Below are 20389 nucleotides of genomic sequence, written 5' to 3' on the forward strand. Positions count from 1 at the left end.
CTATTTCGACGTCTAACATTGCCTATCTCTGCCCACCTGTTAAAAATCTTCCAGTTTGTTTTAAAAATTACTACCACCCTTGACTATTCCTGTGAATTCCTGGCTGGTCTCTGATCCTCCATGCTCTTCACTTCAGCCCATATAATTCTCTTCTTACCACTGTCCTACTGCATAGAAATGCCTATTGCCAACATTGCCAGCCTTGCTGACCAGATTACGTTCTTTCCATAACCCATTTTCAATTTCACTTTTTATTCTTGTGCTAAAAATTCCATAATACCTCTTCTCCCTTGTCAAACGTACTTTTGTGTAGCTATTATCTCTGAACGTTTTTTCCAATTCTGGCTAATAGTTCAACACTGTTCCTTATTGTCTCCATTTATGGCTGTATCTTCAAGCACCTAACCCCATGCTTTAGAATTAATTCTGTATATATCTCTGCTTTCAATCCCACTTGCCTTTTACATTTACATTTTTGACATGTTTTTAGTTATCCCATATCATATTTGTCTCAAAAGCACTGGCACACTTTTCTATGTTAAAAGAACTCCACAATGATGCCCGTTATTAATGTGTTTCAATACTTAACTTCCAACAAAAGAACAATATATGGTTTGTGTTTGTAGTCCTACATTGACCTGGCGTGATATGCAGCACATTGTGGTGAGAGCATCTAAACCTTTGCATTTGAAAGCAGGCGACTGGACCAAGAATGGTGTCGGCCGCAAAGGTAAGGAACTTGTTTAAATGGCATGTTTTACAAAACTGACTGTCTTCGATAAGTCATTCCTTCATTTAAACAAAACAATGGCTTTTAAAGATTTTGGCACCTTCAGGTTTTTTCTTTTGAAGCATGTACTCTTCAAAGGCCTTAAAGAAACTTATCTAAAGCAGTACTGTTGGAATATCTCTATTTGAGAGTCTGGCTTCAGCACTTGATGCTGATGACCATAACTTGAATTTTTATGGAAAAACTAAACTAAGCTTCTACAAGCTTAGTCCTCCAATTTTGATTTTGGAGTTTTGTTTGACACAGTAAATGTGTATTCCCTCTCATCTACACTGAGGTATAACCTCTTATAATGTGCAGTCTTCCAGTTAGAATGGCTCCAAGCACTAGGCAATAATAAGTGAAGTCCAAGTGCAGGAGGGATGTCATCTACTTGCATGGAGGAATGGTAGAGAAGGATGCTATCCCAGAGCTTGCTCTCCTGAAGCAGTTGGTGGTGTGCTATCTGAACACTTGCCCTAATCCAAATCAAGGAGATGATGACCAACCTTTTTTTATTTTGTCCTCCGTAGATAGCACAGCATTACACCTATTGGTTGCAGTTCCTGAATTTCCAGAATAAATGTTGCCATGCATTGATAAAATTGTCCTGAATGATTCCCAATATACCCAGAAGCTCTTTTTATAGGTCCAGCAGCAAACTAGCAAGAAATTGTGTATCTGTTTTAAGTAATGCTTGAAATCCACACTAATGCCATGTTTGGTTTTGATTGCTGGTCACTGTTGGAGGACATCAGAATGAGTACTACCCATGAAGATATCATCCAATGTTCTTAGTGAGCATACCTACTAAACAGGGATCATCAACTTAAATAATCCTCCAGGTGCCTGCTTCTAACTGCCTTGAACTCATTAATTAAGATAATGACTTGCACTAAATGCAGATTAAACCAATGTTTTGATAGATTCCATCTAATTGTCTCAATAGGCTGTTTAGTATTTCTGCATACTGACTAAAATTGTTTTGCGTTTTGTGTGGAGGCTTAATTTTAAGGTAAAGCATCTTGTTTGGATCTCCACACTAAAACAATGGAACAAAGCTAATTTATTTTATGTACTTGGCAATTTTGTTTGTAAAACTAAGCCCATCAGAATACCAAATGACTCTTCCATAAAATTTGAAATGAGTTGCCATCCTTCATTTAACTGAAGTTTGAGACCCTGGTTGCACAAAGGTTCATAGGGGAATTTATAACCATGAATTTGACTCTTAAGAAGTTGATCATAAATGATCTTCCTCAAACCTAATTACCTTTACCAGTGGCATGGTACAGTCTAATTGAACCTTAGCTTTATTTATTGTGGTACAGTATTCAATATGTAATCATTTGAGTTGAGCGTCCATGATCAGATCTTCAATATGGATAAGAAGAATGAGACTGTGAAACCTTGCAACTGACCATGTTTGAAAATTAATTCTAAGATTGGATTTGGCTCTTTGCTTTAGATGTAAAGTGACAGATTGCACAACTTTGATCTAACTTTGCCCATGACATAACTAAAGTTCTTTTGAAAAGTAATGGCTTTAACATTAAAGCTATTGATAAATTATATCTAATCCATTTATCAATATAATCAATTTTTTTTTTGCACTGTTATCAAACTTTCCAAAATCACAGTTGGATACTCTCTCTCTAACTGATTGTAAATTGTCATTATTACTTTCAGTGAGCCATCACTATGGGTATGGACTACTGGATGCTGGATTGTTGGTGGATTTGGCAACAAAGTGGTTGACAGTGAACCCACAGAGAGAATGCTCCATAGACATTAGTAAATCCGCACAGTAAGCATGTGAATACAGATTGGAATTTTTTGTATACTATATTGAAATTACAGATGGCTTTGAATGTCTTACAATTCTGTGTAGTTCTTTTTTATTAGGAATTCATTCACAACTCCAAAATCTGTTATACTATTTTCACCTTGAAATAATTTATGACTAACTCCAATTGTTACTTTGCATGCCGAGGATGATATTAAACGTAAGATTAGAGCAAACATCGACCATCCCTTTTGTTATACATAGAAGGCAGAAATGGACCGAAATTAATGTTTATACTCTGCTCTAGTTGGATTCCAATTTTTGCTTCTAATTTAGTCAGTGTAACCTTGAATCAGTATAACTATCAATTCAATGTAAGTTTTTTTTTGAAGACATCATTCAAGCTGCTTTATGCACTTTTTTTCCCTAATTCTGGGAGCCAATTGGTGCTATTAGTCAATTTCCTTTGTTACTAATATTGAATGTGTATTGTCTAATAGCAGCAATTTGGCTCCCAAAATTTAAAAGTAGTGTACAAGGCAGCTTGAATGATGTCTTCACAGAAAAACAACTTGCATTGAACTGATATAGTATTTCTTGTTCTTTTAAAAACTCCTTCTGCATTTTCACCATTGAGTAATTGCAGGTGACACATTGTTATCTTGCACTGGGATAATTTCTCTTATTTGTAGCTTTGGAATCTACATTTAATATTGGTAACAAAAATTGTCCAATGGTGCCAATTGGCTCCAAAAATTAGGAAAGTGTACAAGAAGGCTTGAATGATGTCTTCACAGAAAAATAACTTTCATCAATGTAGCATTTAGTCTTTGAAACATTTCAATGAATAATAATTTCGGCTGCAATTTATGCAGTTATACAGGTTCACAGTCATTCTGAATCATCATTTCTCAGACGACCATTGGCCGAATGACTGGTTAATCTACTATTGGGCAAAAGGTTGAAGATTGTGCATATTATATGAAAATGGAGCTGGCTGGGAGTGTGTTTAAAGCCCTAACAGTCTTGCAAATTTTGATCTCTTAAACCTGTGTATAGATCAAACCTAGTAATGCTCTGGAAAGATTTGTATCTTTGCTATGTCCTTATGTTATTTGCTATGTCCTTATCGTTTGGAGCTACTGAAGCGACAGTCCCTCAAAATTCAATGAGTTAAACATTACTTATGAATATAATAGCTGAGAGAGAGTACACCATCTTTGGCTAGAGTATGGTACAATGCTGCAATACAATCTGGTTGACTTTTTAAAACTGATTTAGTACTTTTTTCTCTTCTAAGCCTTTAACCAGTATTGCAGCCTTGTAATATTCTCACTAGCCTTAGTGCTATATGTAACACATTCTTGGTCATCTGTGTTTTTTATATAATATATGCACAACTCCATTTGAAATAATTCTGTGAAACATTAAACAATCCACATGTGCAGCAATCTGGAGTAGCTTTTAAAACTGGCTTCTGATGCTCATAAGGTTAAATTTAATTCCTCTTTAAGTTGCATAGAATGAGATTTTTGTTTTGCCTCCCAATATTTTGAAATTGGTTTGTTAGAAACAATTTCCAGGCACCATGCCCCATGACCATGTATGTTTGTCATATTTGCTCTGATCCTCTTGAAATATTTTTCATTTCCTGGGAAAAAAACTGACACTATGACTATTGCCAAATTCTAATGGATATTATAGAATCAGTCATGCAGCATGGTAACAGACCCCTCGGTCTAGCTAATTAACGCTGAGTATATTTCCAAATTAAATTAGCCCCATTTGCCTGCGCTAACCCATGGTCCCTCAACCTTTCCTAATTATCTATTTATCCAAATGTCTTTTAAATGCTTGTAACTGTATCTGCATTCTCTATTTTCTTTGGCAGTTCATTCTACACACAAACCGTAAATCTTTCTCCTCTCCCTTTTTAAAAAATATGTCCCCTAGTTTCCACCCTAGGAAAAGACACCTGCCATTTAACCTTGTCTATGTTCCTCATGATTTTATAGACCTCAAAGGTCACCTCTCAACCTTCCAATGATAAAGGTCGCAGCCTTTCCAATCTCTTTTAATGTATTTCAAACCCTCCACTTTCAACAACATTCTGGTATATCTTTTCTGAATCCTCTCCAGTTTAATAATATCCTTCCTCTAATAGGGTGACCAGAATTGTACACCGTACTCTGGAAGAGGCCTCCTGTACAACCTCAACATGACGTCCCAACTCCCATACTCAAAGGTCTGAGCAATGAGGGCAATCGTGCTAAATGACACCTTTAACCATCCTGTCTATCTGTGATGCAAATTTCAAAGAATTAGGCACCTCTACCAAAAGAGATTCCAATCTTGTGTAGTTTTTTCAAATTGATTTGCTTCATTTAAAGCTTTTTTTTTCTTCAAATGTAATCTCTAAAGAGAAAATGGGACTGAGAGATTTGTCCCCCAAGCTTCAGACAACAATTCTTAGTTGAAGTTGCCAAGAGTTTCTGGCTGAAATTTTTGTCCATATTATGCCCTCCTTTGGTAAGGGAGACTCTATTGTCCTCACCCACTTATAATGTTTGAATAATACTTCACTTAAAGCCATGTTAACTGTAAGCCATAATCAGTGTGAATTTTAAAGTCTTGTATTAAGTTTAAATGTTTTAGAGCATATGTTTTTAAAATTGTTCTTTCAGAGTTATTTCTGACAAGCTTGTTATCCAGAAATATGTTGATCCTTGTTCTCAAACTAAAAAATACATCCGATCTCTTGAACACGTGGTGGTTAGATTGTCACTAAGCTACACTCGAAGAGGTGATCTGAGAATTGCACTTACTAGTCCCAGTGGGACATATTCCAAGTTGGTTGATGTAAGGTATGAAAATCATTGTGGATATTTTTCTACTAATGTAGAGGTAAAGGAAAAGTGATCCAGAATAGCTATTAGTCTCTTAGTGAACTATTGGTTAACTTTGACGCTCATCCCTGGCATTCCCCCACCTCCAACCTGTAACACAGCTTAATGGTATACCATATCTGACACATGACGACAGTTTTACTAAGAAAGAGAGCAGATGATATCTCACAGGAAGTCTGTTTCCTGTTCAATACGGTTATAGCCAATCGAAGACCCCAAATCTATGTTCTTACCTAACCTTCATAATCTACATTTTTCCCTAGAGTCTTTTACCTTTTTTTATTATCCCAGTTAGCAAAGTTGGATGCTTTTACTTTTTGGAGCCTTCATCAGTGTGGGTAGCAATTAGCTGAGGAACCAATGTTGATTCTTGCAGAAGCTCATTAGTTAGTCTGCCACTGAAAATGCCTGTTTTTATACCTAGTCTTTGTCCTGTCTGTTAGCCAATCTTTTGTCCATTCCAATGTCTTTCCCCTAAGACAATCCTTCTGTAACTTTTTTTTGTGGACCTTTTTTCAATGCCTTTGGAATTCCATTATACTATATCCAGTATATACTGTAACTTTTCTTTTTTACATCTATCTTGTTAGTTGTGCTGTTAAATTTGTTGCACTGCTGACTCTACCTGATAACTTTATGGTTTTAAGTGCCTTGTTCAATCTTTTTATTATTCTATTTTCCAGATGACTGTCATGCGAACTGACCTGCAGTTCCCTGCCTTCTCTTGATATCTTTTCTTGAAAAACTGTTAATTTTCTGTCTTCTAATCCTTTTTTTTCCTCTGGCTATTTTAGGATCTAGGGAATTTTGGATGACCACGATGAATGCACCTTTGCAGCCTCCCTCCTTTTTTAGAATCCTATAGTGTACATCTTAGGGTCCAGGGGATTTGTCAACATAGAATTAAAGAATTAATTCTATTATTAAGTTCATTGCCCTCATTAGCTCTTTGGTTTCTCTTTTGTGCTGCTTCTTCACTTCTAAAGTGAAGACTTAAAAATAAAGGCCAATTTTGATGCTATTAGGCAAGAATGTTCAAAAGCTGATTGTGGGCAGATGTTTGCAGGTAAAGGACAGCTGGAAAATGGGAAGCCTTCAGAAATGAGATATGAAGAGTGCAGAGATGGTGTATTCCTGTTAGGGTGAAAGGAAAGCTGGTAGATATAGAGGATGCTGTTAGGTATAGAAATTGAGGGTTTGGTTAAGAAAAAGAAGGAAGCCTATGTCAGGTATAGACAGGATAGTTCAAGTGAATCCTTAGAGTATAAAGGCAGGAGGAGTATACTTGAGGGGAATCGGGAGGATAAAAAGGGGCATAAGTTAGCTTTGGCAAATAGGGGTAAGGAGAATCCAAAGAGTTTTTACAGATACATTAAGAGCAAAAGGGTAACTAGGGAGAGCATAGGGCCCCTCAAAGATCAGTAAGGCGGCCTTTATGTGGAGCCGCAGGAGATGGGGGGGGATACTATGTGAGAATTTTGAATCGGTGTTTACTGTAGAAAAGGACATGGAAGATATAGAATGTGGGAAATAGATGGTGATGTCTTGAAAAAATGTCCATAATACATAGGAGGAAGTGCTGGATGTCTTGAAATGCACAAAAGTGGATAAATCCCAGGGCCTGATGAGGTTACCCAAGAACTCCTGTGGGAACCTAGGAAAGTGATTTACTGGGTCTCTTGCTGAGATATTGGTATCATCGATTAATCACAGGTGAGGTGCTGGAAGACTGGAGGATGGCCAATGTGGTACCACTATTTAAGGTGGTAAGGACAAGCTAGGGAACTATAGACCAGTGAGCCTGACATCGGTGGTGGGCAAGTTGTTGCACGGAACCCTGAGGGCCAGGATATATATGTATTTGGAAAGGCAAGGGCTGGTTAGGGATATTAACATGGCTTTGTGGTTGGGAAATCATGTCTCTCAAACTTGAGTTTTTTGAAGAAGTAACAGAGGATTGAGGACACAGCGGTAGATGTGACCTACATGGACTTCAGTAAAGCGTTCGACAAGGCTCCTCATGGTAGACTGGTTAGCAAGGTTAGATCTCCTGGAACACTGGGAGAGCTACCTATTTGGATACAGAACTGGCTCAAAAGTAGAAGAGAGGATGGTGGTGGAGGGTTGTTTTTCAGACTGGAGGCCTATGACCGTGGCGTGCCACAAGGGTTGATGCTGGGTCCACTACTTTTCGTCATTTTATAGAAATGATTTGGATGTGAGCTTAAGAGGTATAGTTAGTATGTTTGCAGATGACACCAACATTGGAGGTGTAGTGGACAGCAAAGAAGGTTACTTTTGATTACAACAAGATCTTGATCAGATGGGCCAATGGGCTGAGAAGTGGCAGATGGAGTTTAATTCCGATAAATGCAAGGTACTGCATTTTGGGAAAGCAAATCTTAGCAGGACTTAGACACTTAATGGTAAGGTCTTGGGGAGTGTTGCTGAACAAAGATGACTTGGAGTGCAGGTTCATAGTTCCTTGAAAGTGGAATCGCAGGTAGATAGGATAGTGAAGAAGGCGTTTAGTATGCTTTCCTTTATTGGTCAGAGTATTGAATACAGGAGTTGGGAGGTCATGTTGTGGCTGTACAGGACATTGGTTAGGCCACTGTTGGAATATTGCGTGCAATTCTGGTCTCCTTCCTATCAGAAAGATGTTGTGAAGCTTGAAAGGGTTCAGAAAAGATTTACAAGGATGTTGCCAGAGTTGGAGGATTTGAGCTATAGGGAGAGGCTGAACAGGCTGTTTTCCCTGGAGTATCAGAGGCTGACCTTAGAGGTTTATAAAATCATGAGGGGCATGGATAGGGTAAATAGACAAGGTATTTTCCCTGAGATCGGAATCTAGATTAGAGTGCATAGATTTAGGGTGAGAGAGGAAAGATATAAAAGAGACCTAAGGGGCAACTTTTTCACGCAGAGGGTGGTGTGTGTGGGGGGAATGGGCTGCAAGAGGAAGTGGTGGAGGCTTGTACAATTGCAATATTTAAAAGGCATTTGGATGGTTATGAATTGGAAGGAAATAGGGCCAGATGCTGGTAGATGGGACCAGATTGGGTTGGGATATCTGGTCAGCATGGATGAGTTGGACCGAAGGGTCTGTTTCTGTGCTGTACATCTGACTCTATGGCTATAATCTGTCATTTCCATATTCCCTGGCTTGGCCTCTTATGAGGTCAATGTTTACTTTTGCTATTCTTTGTACTTAACTAATAAAAGTCCTTGTCTGTGTTTTTATAATTCTTAGTTTACACTTGTCAACCTTTTTTGGTTTCAAAGGTTTAGTCCAATCCTTAAGCTCACTGCTGCTTTAGTAGCAGCAAAATACTAGAGTATGCACAAAGATTATTTTAATTGAGGAACCTGAAGGACTAAATGTTTGGAATTTGGCTAGCCCATTCAATGCATGACTGAGGGCTCATGATCCTGCCTCACTCCTCTTAACAATACCCGAATATATTTATACCCAAGATCTGTAGCAGCTCAAAATGGCAGATCACCACCACCTTGAAGAAATTAGGAATGGGCATCAAAATGCCTAGCTCATTCCATGTACAAATTTTAACAGACATGTATTTGAGATTACAAAGTAAGGCACTCACTTCACCAAACCTTTCTCACAGGTTCAATAATGGTGCAGACATGTCCTTTTTGTGCTTGGTTCTGAATTGAAGTTCAGATTATCTACACAGGAGAGTAGAGTATATGAATATTTTTTCATTGTGATAACAATAGTGTAAGTAGGATATCTTGCCTATGAATGTGAGTTTTTTTTCTGTATAATTTGTTTGTCCTTGCAAAACATGAAGTGTGTAAGTTTCCCATTCTTTTTACCATATTTCACCATTGCTGGAGAAATGTTCTGCCATAGTGCTCCCATAGCCAAAGAAAATTATTTCACAATGCCATTCCAATTTTTTTTTTTACACAGGATAGGGGAGGTCATTCCTCTGATTTTTCCCTGCTATTATGGATTCGCCAATATAATTTGCCAGGGTGGACATTCTTTTCTATTGTTTCAGTTGAAGGACTGTACCATGCATTTTACACAAGTATCGAATGAAATTTAACTGGTAGGGAGTGAGAACTAAAATGTCAATTGTTCTGGATGGTTTTATAACCATTTTAAAAATGTTAATTCTCATTTCCTTCACAATTTATTTGCATCTTTATTTATTTTATCACCTCCCATTTATAAAGAACAATAGAAATTGTGAAGATTTTACTCCTAAACAATCTACGTGCTACAAATAAATTTGACCCAAATCCCTCCCTTTTTTTCTTTTGGTTGTGTTACTGGAAATCAACTGGTGATTGGTGAATGGAATTCTTAAAACTACAATTAAATATTTTTCAACTGCATATATCATGCTGTTACTGCAGTTTATGTAGTTATAAATGTAAGACTTATTCTGAGTGATTGCAATTCAGTAGAATCTGATCCTAACTGGGAGGCATTCAGAAATGAATAATATTAATCCTGGAATAACTTTATTTCTGCTTTGTTAAAAGCAAAATTTAGTTTGGAAAGTAATCTGTAAAATTGTTTTTATCTACTCTTCTGTGGCTATTTTGGATTCGTACAGTCCTAGTATATCTTTGTTCAGAACAAGATAGGTTTTTGTTTTTTATTTAATTAGGTTTTAGATGTCTTTGGCAAGGCCAGAATTGTTGCCTATTCTTGGGTTTTCTCGACCTTTTCCAGAGGGCAGTTAGAATTAACCCATTGCTGTGGTCAGGAGTCTGTTCTGGACCAGACCAGACCAGATCCCCTCAAAATATTAAGATATACTACACCCTTTTTTATTTTAAAGGTAGATGTGAAATGCATGTTCCAGATGTGATGAGACTCATCAAACTACTTGACATTAAGCAAAGTACAATTTATTTAAACACTAATTAACATCCAAATAAAAGAGGAATTTAGAATACCTTTTGGAAAACTTAAGGGAATGATTAGATACAGTACCTATTACTAATTAACTATTCATTATAGTAACATCCCATAAACACACCCCTGGACAAAAAGGTAAATTCTGACACTGGTACTGATATGCAGTTCTCCAATTTAGGAGGAAACAACATGGAGAGATTTTCAGAGAAAGTAGCAACTCAATCATTCTCTGTAGCTTCCAACTCTCCTTCGACTCCAAGCAGCGTCTGACTGCTAAAGCTAACAAAAACTAGACCATCTGATCTGAGAACTGGCTACTCCCATTCAATCTAGCTTACTTTTTCCAACTTTTGTATTTTAAAAAAAAATCTAAAGATCTGAGTTGTTTACATGGGCCATGTCCAGTAGCCAGTTCAGTACCTCTGCCTTTACAGGCTCTGCAAAAAAGAAAACTCCAGACAAAATAGTCTTTCTGAAGTTACTGCATTGTCACAAGCTGTATGTAGGCCAGACATGAGGATGGCAGATTTTGTGCCTGTAAGTTTATTGGTGAACCCTTTATTACAATAATTGATAGTCTGTCATAGTGACCATTAAAACTAGCTTTTCATTTCAAATTCGTTATTTGAATTTAAATCCTATTAATTGGTTCAAATCCTATTGGCCATGTCTTTTTGAGTGTCATCTTGGACCTCGACTTATTTGGCCATTGGAAATAAATGGTTTTGGCGTTATTTTTCTGGTAGAAATATTTAATTGGTGAAAATATTTTATCTAATCTAACTTGGACACTAACTTTTTTTTTTAAAAAAAGACCATATGACACATCAAGCCATGGGTATAGAGACTGGACCTTCATGAGCGTACACTGCTGGGATGAAGACCCAAAAGGAATTTGGACGCTTAAGATTGAGAATAAAGGAAGTTCCACAAACACCGGTATGTTTAGAAACCAGGAGTGTTGCAATTCTTTACAACTACATTTGCGATTAAGATTTTAGGGTGGAAGATTGCATTCACTCCAGTCCCACAACTGCACAAGTCCCCATGTAAAATAAAAACATTGGTTCTGGCTACTGAGATCAATTTTATACCTTGCCTATGTTGAGTTTTAAAAAACAAAATCTAGTAAAGTTTTTAAAATACTATACTATTGAGTTTATTACCAAAACTTCAATGAAAATGCAGGAATTGGTTAACATACACTGTCAGTTATGCAAAAGCATAAATGTCACTCCTTCTAAATATTCCCAAAGCAATTCTTCAGCAGGGGGGTTTTAAAAAAAAAAATCTGCAAAGCTTTGACTTTGAGGGAACAAAGGAACATTTTGGCCAATGGCTTGCCTTTTTGAAGGCAAATGGATAAGGCATAGAATATCTGAAGGATGTTGCTCTGGTGTGTTTGACCAAGCCATTAATCATAGATGATTGTCTCTGATGTTCCTGTGTCAAAGACCATTTTGAGATGCTCCATAATCATCTTTCAGAAGAACAAGTTTCACCCTGAACTTGAGGGTTTTCTTCTCCGCAATAGAGATCAGCTATACAACTTATTCTTGGGTTTTCTTTCAACTAAGTCAGGGAAAAAATAACTTTTTTTTCCAAGCTAGACACTGTTCAAAACAGCCTCAGCAGGAATCTGCAACCAAAAGAAATGCTTATTGCCAGGATTCTAGAAAGCGCATTTTTTAAAAAAACTCATGCCACTGTGAGCTTTCAATTATCTCTTAAGTAAATAATTTCAGGGTTTTCACAAAGTGAAAAATCCACTTTGCACAATCCTTCAAAGCTCAAATCCTCCAAAATGTACATAGAGTTTTGCTCATGAAGCACTAAAGTTCTTGACTTTTTTTTTTAATTCTCATGAGTCACCAACTTTTGAAAATATGGTTTCATTATTCCAATTTGCTTGAAGGAAGCAGTTGGCACTTTGAAAACTTACTGGTCCTCCCCATCAAACCACTCCAGTCTCCACATTAATCTGAATTATTCTTATGGACTCTTCCCAATTGTTGCTTTGACACAGTGCCAGGCCTATAAGTAAAAGACCTGATCTCAAACACACTGACAGCAGTGGCACTGGAAGAGTCCACGTGGTCCCTTGTGTTACACTATATACTTCCTTCTCTTGAGTCAAGTAATTTTAAAAAAACATTGTTCCTTTTTTGTGAACTAGGCCAGACCACTCAAAACATTCTTAAGCAGGCAGCCCAGACTATAACTTTTGCAAGTTGTACAGTGAACTTAACCCTGTTTAAGTTAGCGAGGTTGACTACCAGGTTTGAAACCGACAAAAACCTTATTCATAAAATTACGCAATGAAACACCAAGAACAGAATAAAGAACCCCCTACAGAACTGACTATCCAAACTAGGCTTAAATATACTGTTCCAAATATACGCAACAGCCCCAATAAGCAAAGCCCTTAAAACAATACAAAAAAGGTCCAATGATTACAGATTTGAAGTTAGGGCAGAAGTGCGTTTCCACACAGCTTACTGTTGAACTCCCAACCAGTTTTGGACTGAACTAAACAGCACAGTGGCTCCGTGGTTAGCAGTGTTGCCTCACGCAGCGCGCACCTTGGTCCGATTCCAGCCTCTGGCATCTGTCTGTATGGAGTTTGCACATTCTCCCTGCGTCTGCTCTGGTTTCCTCCCACAATCCAAAAATGTGCAGGTCAGGTGAATTGGCCATGTTAAATTGTCCAAAGTGTTAGGTACGTTAGTCAAAGGGGAATGGGTCTGGGTGGGTTATTCTTCGGAGGGTCGGTGTGAACTTGTTGGGCTGAAAGGCTGTTTCCACACTGTAATGAATCAAACTTAATCTAAACTGTTCAGCTAGAGAGCTGACCACTCTCCTTTCATTCTACAAGTCACTTTGGAAACATGACCACTTTGGCCTGAAGTCTCATCTTTTTACATATAAACAAAAGGCCTCCTCAAAATCCTTTTCATGTCAAACCAGTCTGATCCAAACCTGGCCTTATTTATTACCCCTCTGATGAAAATCAAGAACAGAGTATTCTTGAGCCACAGAACAGCTTTTAGGGTAAAAAAAAAAATGACTAGCTTTGTGACATCCTCCATCCTTGAAAACAAATTTTTTCATTTACATTGCAATTTATCTTTTTGGACCAAGATTTTGAATCATAACATTAATTTCTTGTAGCACCCTGCACTTTAACCTAAAATGAAAGAAATACCTGGACAGGTAAATGGAATCTCCATTTATAATCTCACCTAAAACGTCAGTACTGCACTGCTCTGTAGCATACTGAAATACCAGACTTTCTCTAATTTAAGAGGCCGTAGTGTTTGACTGCTTAAAATGAGTGGAATTTTTTTATTTTGCTGATCCTTTCTTATCTGATCTTTTTTGAAAATATATGTACTTTTTGTGGTGATTTGAGAAATGACATCTTTTTAGTTAAGACTTCCAATGATGAAATAGTGCTTTTCTGTTAATATTCCCATAAGTCTTGTTGTGCAAATACATTGAATAATTAGTTAAAAGTTTCCTTTAAGATAGTGGAATAGTAAATAAAATAGTTTAAAAATCAACATTTTCATCTGACACTGAATAAAGGTGTCCATGTTACCTGTAACCTGTATCTCCCAATTTATTTTTTTTTGTATGCCAAACCAGCTTACTCCAAATCTACCTATATAACAGGCTATAAAAAGTGATTTTTTTTTGTAGTTGTACCCATCTGTTATATTGAAAGTTTGATACTTTTGGGCCACTCTTTTACTCTGTATTGAATTATCAACAAAATTAAATACAATGTATTTTAGTTATCTTGGTGTATTCAAATTGAATGGACATTTTCTATGTTTTCAAAGTTTGTGAGAAGATTTGTAGCTCGAGTGCTTGTTGCTGTGGTTCTGTTCGCCGAGCTGGAAGTTTTGTTGCAAACGTTTTGTCCCCTGTCTAGGTGACATCCTCAGTGCTTGGGAGCCTCCTGTGAAGCACTTCTGTGGTATTTCCTCCGGCATTTATAGTGGCCTGTCCCTGCCGCTTCCAGTTGTCAGTTTCAGCTGTCCGCTGTAGTGGCCGGTATATTGGGTCCAGGTCGATGTGTTTGTTGATGGAGTTTGTGGATGAGTGCCAAGCTTCTAGGAATTCCCTGGCTGTTCTTTGTTTCGCTTGCCCTATAATGGTAGTGTTGTCCCAGTCAAATTCATGTTGCTTGTCGTCTGCGTGTGACTTTGACTGGGACAACACTACCATTATAGGGCAAGCGAAACAAAGAACAGCCAGGGAATTCCTAGAAGCTTGGCACTCATCCACAAACTCCATCAACAAACACTTCGACCTGGACCCAATATACCGGCCACTACAACGGACAGCTGAAACTGACAACTGGAAGCGGCAGGGACAGGCCACTATAAATGCCGGAGGAAACACCACAGAAGCGCTTCACAGGAGGCTCCCAAGCACTGAGGATGTCACCTAGACAGGGGACGAAACATTTTCTTTGTTTGTCTCTGGCTAAGAAAACTCAGCATATTTCTTTCAATTGATCTTCCATAGGTGTTCTGTCCTATTTTAAGTTGCTCTTGTATGGTACTGACGAAAACATGATGACAAGACGCACCAAGAATACAGTGATAAGCCACTGCATCAACTGGAATGAAGATGGGGTCTGTGAAGGTAAAATACGTAATTCAAAGTTGAGTCTTGTGATTCTTGGATTAAAGCAGTATTTGATGAATTCATCACCATGTATTGAAACGTTACCTCCGGAGAGAAAAACAAAGGTAATGTTGTACAAGTTCATCGATTTTTGTCATTATTTGGACCATTTTTTTTAATTGCATGTAGACTAACCAAAAAAAAATCTTGTTTTTTTTTCTGGTGTTGATCATTCTTCTGGTTGATTTAAAATCAAAAATGAGTTTAATTTTTAAGAATCAAAAAATTTAAACTGAGTTTTGCCCACCACTACTTCCCTTTTGATTCACTGTCCACTTATTCTGACTTGTCAATACAATACAAAGTTAGAAAGAGATTCTTATTTATTGTACTCTAGCTAATTGGAACATTTGTTCTCATTCAGAAGTGGAAGAAGAATATTGAATTTGGTTATCAATACACTAATTTATTAAACTAATATAAACCAGTACAAATTATATTTACAATTTGTTTTGGCTATTCTTGAGTGAAGATAAAAAGCTTAATCAGAAATAGTCACAGCTTTTCCTAATATGCTATCGTGAAGTATTCTTGATCAATCCTGATTGTCTAGCAATATTCAAACGCCTAAAACAAGTAACTACTAACTAGACTGTCAAAAGGCAAATCATCCTGGCTTTGTTTTCTCAAAGCTGATTCTACTCCAGCAGGTTTGATAGCTACATCTGCAATTTCTGGGAAAAAATCCCAGAATGTCAGTCTCCATGAATTTTTAAAAAAAGAATGGCTTGACTTTGTTCAATTTTAGAATATTTTTGAATGATCTGGAGACATGAGCCTCCTTCTACTGAAGCAATCAATCTACACCCATCCAGATTTTCTCCTCTGGTGTGCATGTCATCCAGATATAGTTGATCTTTAAAAGTTGCAGAAAACTAAGTGTATATAGCTTTAACCAAGTGAATCTTGTGCACAGCAAAGAAAAATCGAATAAGTAGGCATTATGTGAGACTAATCTTCTGTCATATGAAGTAGTACATCCCTTAGAATGTACTTTGCCTCATCTGTGAAATGGGATATTGAAATCTCATCCAAGTGTAAGTATGAACCCACTATGTATCACCACATCGATTTTTCAAAATGGTCATACACATTGTCTTTTCCTAGAAAGAAAAATACATAGCGAGAAGGAATTCCTCTCACTGCACTTCTGAAACCACTCAGGCCACTTGAGTTGATTAGTTTGACAAAGGATGAGAAATTATAAATATTTAGCTACTGGAAGAAACCATGCAGACAGTTATAACTAACTGATTTTTTTGCTTTTCTCTTATTGTTAACACACCCTACCCTTTGCACATTATAGAATGGTCATTAATCTTCAAATATTTATAACATGAATAAAACATGTTGGAAAAACATTGAATGGTTGGTTTATTGTGCATTGAAACTATTGATGGCCAGGATGATTTGCGCACAATGAGCTAACAAATCTTGTGTTGCTGTGAAATTGAAGGAACTTCCTGTTCACTGCATCCACCTGGCCAGTTTGAAATAACAACATTTTTGTAAGCCTCTTACTTTGTTCATCCAATGAATAATAAGTCATTATACAATGATCTGAGCTGGGTTTCTCCCAGTATGGATAATTGTTTCCATGTTGTAGTTTCCTACATGGTTGCAGCAATTCAAAATTGCAGTTAAGTGGCAAAATGGAGAATGAGTAGTTAAAATGTTGCTCAATGCGCACCTTTTTGATTTTTAAGCACTGGCTTAAATTAAACGGTTTTCATAAGACTACTTTCTCTGTACTATTATTAAACATTTTAAGGGCTGAGGACTTCAGTTAAATCTATTAATAACTTACAAATGTTTCAGTCATTCTCTTTTTTTTGAAAAATGAGATTTTGTCATCTCTGGTTGCCTCTGTTCTTCACTCTCATACTTTGATTTTGCTGGTTCAAGATTGCTACTGCTATTTAAAATGTTAGTCAAGATTTATCCAGTTGACCTCCATTTTTAGAATGGAACATTTTGGTCCTGATTTTTCTTAATCCCTGGAGGCGACAGCAATCAACACTCTTACAATGAGCTAATTTGCAGAGATCTCGTGATATAACATTACAGATTTTTTAACACCGTTAGTTGATTAAATTGATATGAAGTGTCTGCCTTGAACCACCAGCTCAGCGTTAATTGCAGTACTATATTTAGCAGTATTTATATTGCAGAGGAGTCACCGAGGATTAATAAAAGAATTGTACTGTTAGTATTGGTACCTGTTAGTATTGGTACCTGTTAGTAATTTCAGGTGTGCATTAAATATTTTCTTCTGGCCAATTGCTTTTACATTTAATTAGATTTTATTCTTTTTTTTAAATGATTGAGTTTACATTTACTGCCTAATACATAGAAAGCATGGTCCATAGGAAATGGGAGCACACTTTTTAAACCCTTCTAGTCTGTTCTGCCATTCAACTCTATGAAGACTGGTTTTCTACTTTTAACACAATTTTCCCACACTATCCAATATTCCTCAAGTTCTTTATCAAGAACTCTGTCTGATTTGAATATACTCAATGACTGAATCTCTACAGTCTTCTGGGGTAAAGCATGCCAAAGACATTCCACCTTCTGAAAAACCTCCTCTGTCTTAGAATATGGGTGGGCCAACTAGGACTAAGAATTATTTCTGACTTGTAGACCCCACCTATCCCCAAAGCCAGGGGAAACTTTCCTGCATCTATCCTATTGGGCCGTGTAAGAATTTTGAACTTTTGAAAAGAATTTTCGATGACATCACTTCATTCTTTCAAACCATTTTGAGACTGTCTCTTCAGGATGATCTCACTATCCTGTGTATCATTGTAATGAACTATTGTTGGATGCCATGTGACCAGTTTTATAAACCAATACTTGGAGGCTTGCAAATGACTATGCTTTTCTCATCCTTTCAGAAGGCAGATTGATCACTTTAATCAATGATACAGAAATAAGCTCATTTATATTCAGTTAGCAATAAGTAAATTAACAAATGCTCTTATGGTGAACTGCTCCTATAATTGACGTTTTTAAAAAATGTCACGTTAATCAATTTAGATGCATTCTTCTTGAACTCCGATTCAATTGGTTCTGAACAAAATCAGCACTTGGTTTTACTGGTTTATTTTTCATGTAGTCATAAACAATTTTTTTTTCTTCTTGCATAGAAGGACAGGCTTGAATTTCCCCACCCTCTTTTTAGCTTCTATCCTGGATGATAGAATTGCAATTAATCTGGATGAAGTTTACAGAAATGTCTTGCACTTGAGATGGAAATTGTAATAAGCTCCAGTTACTTCATTTGATATATTCCACATCCTTCAGTTTGTGGATTTAATTCCTTTTAAGCCAAATGCAACTAGGTAGTTTTAATATTAAGGATCTCCATTATGAGACAGTGTGCAAAATGACAAATGTGACTGACCTAATGCTAGGAAGGAAATTGTCATAGTTCCTGCTAATGTTTTTAATCCACAGCCTCTTGCTTAAAATGCATATATGTGAATACGGTCAAGATACTAACATGAACAGAAATAGCTGGAGAAACTCAGCTGGTCTAGCAACATCAGTGGAGAGAGAACAGAATTAACAAAGTCCAGTGATTATTTTTCAGGGACTCCGTGTTCACTGCTTTCCTCTCCACAGATGCTGCCAACCTGCTGAGTTTCTCCCATTTGTTTAGTGCAAATTTCCAGTATCTACAGTTCTGTTTTGTTACTGATTAATATTTTTGTCATGTTCACATAATGAAGGTTGTCCATGGTTGAATAATTGACATGCAAATAAAAATGTAATTTTTTTGAAATTAAATAACAAGCTTCTGCTTAATTTTTACCAAATATGTAGGCATTTATCTTGTTTAAGAGTAAAGAAGGGGAATTGTAATAGCTGAAAACAGATTTATGATTACTGACTTGCTGTCAACAAATATTACTTGAAATATATTCTAAATCAAATTATGCAAAACCATATTCGATCATAGAAATACTTGCACATTCACTGTAGTTGTTCAGTAAACTATCAAATGCTGTCCTGCATATTTGAAAATGGGAGTTTGTAAAACTTCTAACTCAAACATGTTTGTTTGAAGAATATTTTAAATGTTAACTTTTTTGAAAAGCTTCAACTTAAAATTTCTCATGGATTCTTCTCCCTTACAGAATGCCAAGGTAACTTTGTCAACTTCGGACGTCTTTGCCTCGTCACCTGTCCTCCACATTATTACAATGTTTCAAGAATTTTAAATAAAACAATGAGTGGTGTTCGCAGAAATTTCACAGTGGATACCTGTGCTCCTTGCCATCCATCTTGCTATTCCTGTGATGGCTATTCTGTAAATAACTGTCTGACATGCCCTCCATTTTCTAATTATGATGAAAAGCAACAGTCTTGTTCACTTCCTATTTATCCAAGACATTTTGGTATGAGTGAAAGGAATAATCAAATGGATGGGCTTCACAAAATTGTTGTGGTTGCAATCCTTATTGGTGCACCTGTTGCTCTGATATGTGGTGTAACATCGTTGTCATGGTTGATACTCCGTTTAAGTAGGAGGCAGACAGTAATGGTAACCACCTCTGTGCCTGGAGCCTCTGAAACAACCCAACTGCATGTACAGCGTGACACTTCAGATGAGGGAACTGGAAGCAGTGAGACGGAGTCCACGTACTTTATCACACGGTTTGATCAACGACCGGATCATTAAAAAATATTAAAATGCAAATCAGTAGTCTTTTTATTTCAGCAGTCTGAAGAAAACCACTTGATTCATTTTGTCATTGGCCTAGTTGAATGTAATTTCCAAAATTCCTCAAGTGCTAAATTTAATCAAGTGTCACTTGTCAAAGGTGTCAACAAATCTAGGAATACAGATTTCTGCAGTAATTAAAGGAGCACCTTTTTTGATGTAGACAATTCAAACTTGTTCAAATGCTCATGGATTTTATTATCTAATAGGTGTTTTGAGGTTTTAGTCCAATAGACTATTCAAAATATGTTGTTCCTGTTCATAGTTTGGTAAAAGTTTTATAATCGTCGGTTAAAAAGACAAAACTGAACTTCATGACACATTTCACTACCTTCACAATTAGTCCTAAATACTTTAGATTTATAATTATTCCAAACTATAAATCTCTATTGAAGATTTATCTAATAGATTAACTTAATATTCTGATAAACAAAAAATTTATAAATAAATGCCTTTGATTTTGGTGTGGGAGCAAATAGGTGGAACTTCAAATGTCTCAACTTGAGGTTTGTTTGATTTGTAATGTAACTGAACAAAAGACAGCTGGTGATAAATCCTCTGCCCAAATTTCTCCTGTTGTCACCATCAAAGGTATCTCCTG

At 36.7% G+C, this 20389-nt stretch overlaps 1 protein-coding gene across 3 annotated transcripts in view; it reads left to right on the plus strand.

Annotated features, from left to right (window-relative positions):
- LOC122565387 (proprotein convertase subtilisin/kexin type 4-like) overlaps positions 1-19764 on the plus strand; it is a 43116-nt gene extending 23352 nt beyond the window's left edge. Inside the window, exons 10-15 of one of the 3 annotated variants that reach the window (XM_087976006.1) lie at positions 627-730; positions 2459-2576; positions 5240-5419; positions 11176-11300; positions 14898-15124; positions 19202-19422. In XM_087976006.1, the coding sequence (XP_087832132.1) occupies positions 627-730; positions 2459-2576; positions 5240-5419; positions 11176-11300; positions 14898-15124; positions 19202-19285 (838 nt within the window). In that variant the 3' untranslated portion in view covers positions 19286-19422. Of the gene's footprint in view, positions 1-626; positions 731-2458; positions 2577-5239; positions 5420-11175; positions 11301-14897; positions 15125-19201 lie in introns of all 3 variants that reach the window. The other 2 variants (XM_043721318.2, XM_087976005.1) reach the window with 2 other exon arrangements.
- The last annotated feature ends 625 nt before the right edge of the window (positions 19765-20389 follow it).

Source organism: Chiloscyllium plagiosum, unplaced genomic scaffold, assembly GCF_037043375.1.
Source record: "Chiloscyllium plagiosum isolate Xiang-an unplaced genomic scaffold, Cpla_swu_hap1 HiC_scaffold_28, whole genome shotgun sequence".
Taxonomy (NCBI): Eukaryota; Metazoa; Chordata; class Chondrichthyes; order Orectolobiformes; family Hemiscylliidae; genus Chiloscyllium; species Chiloscyllium plagiosum.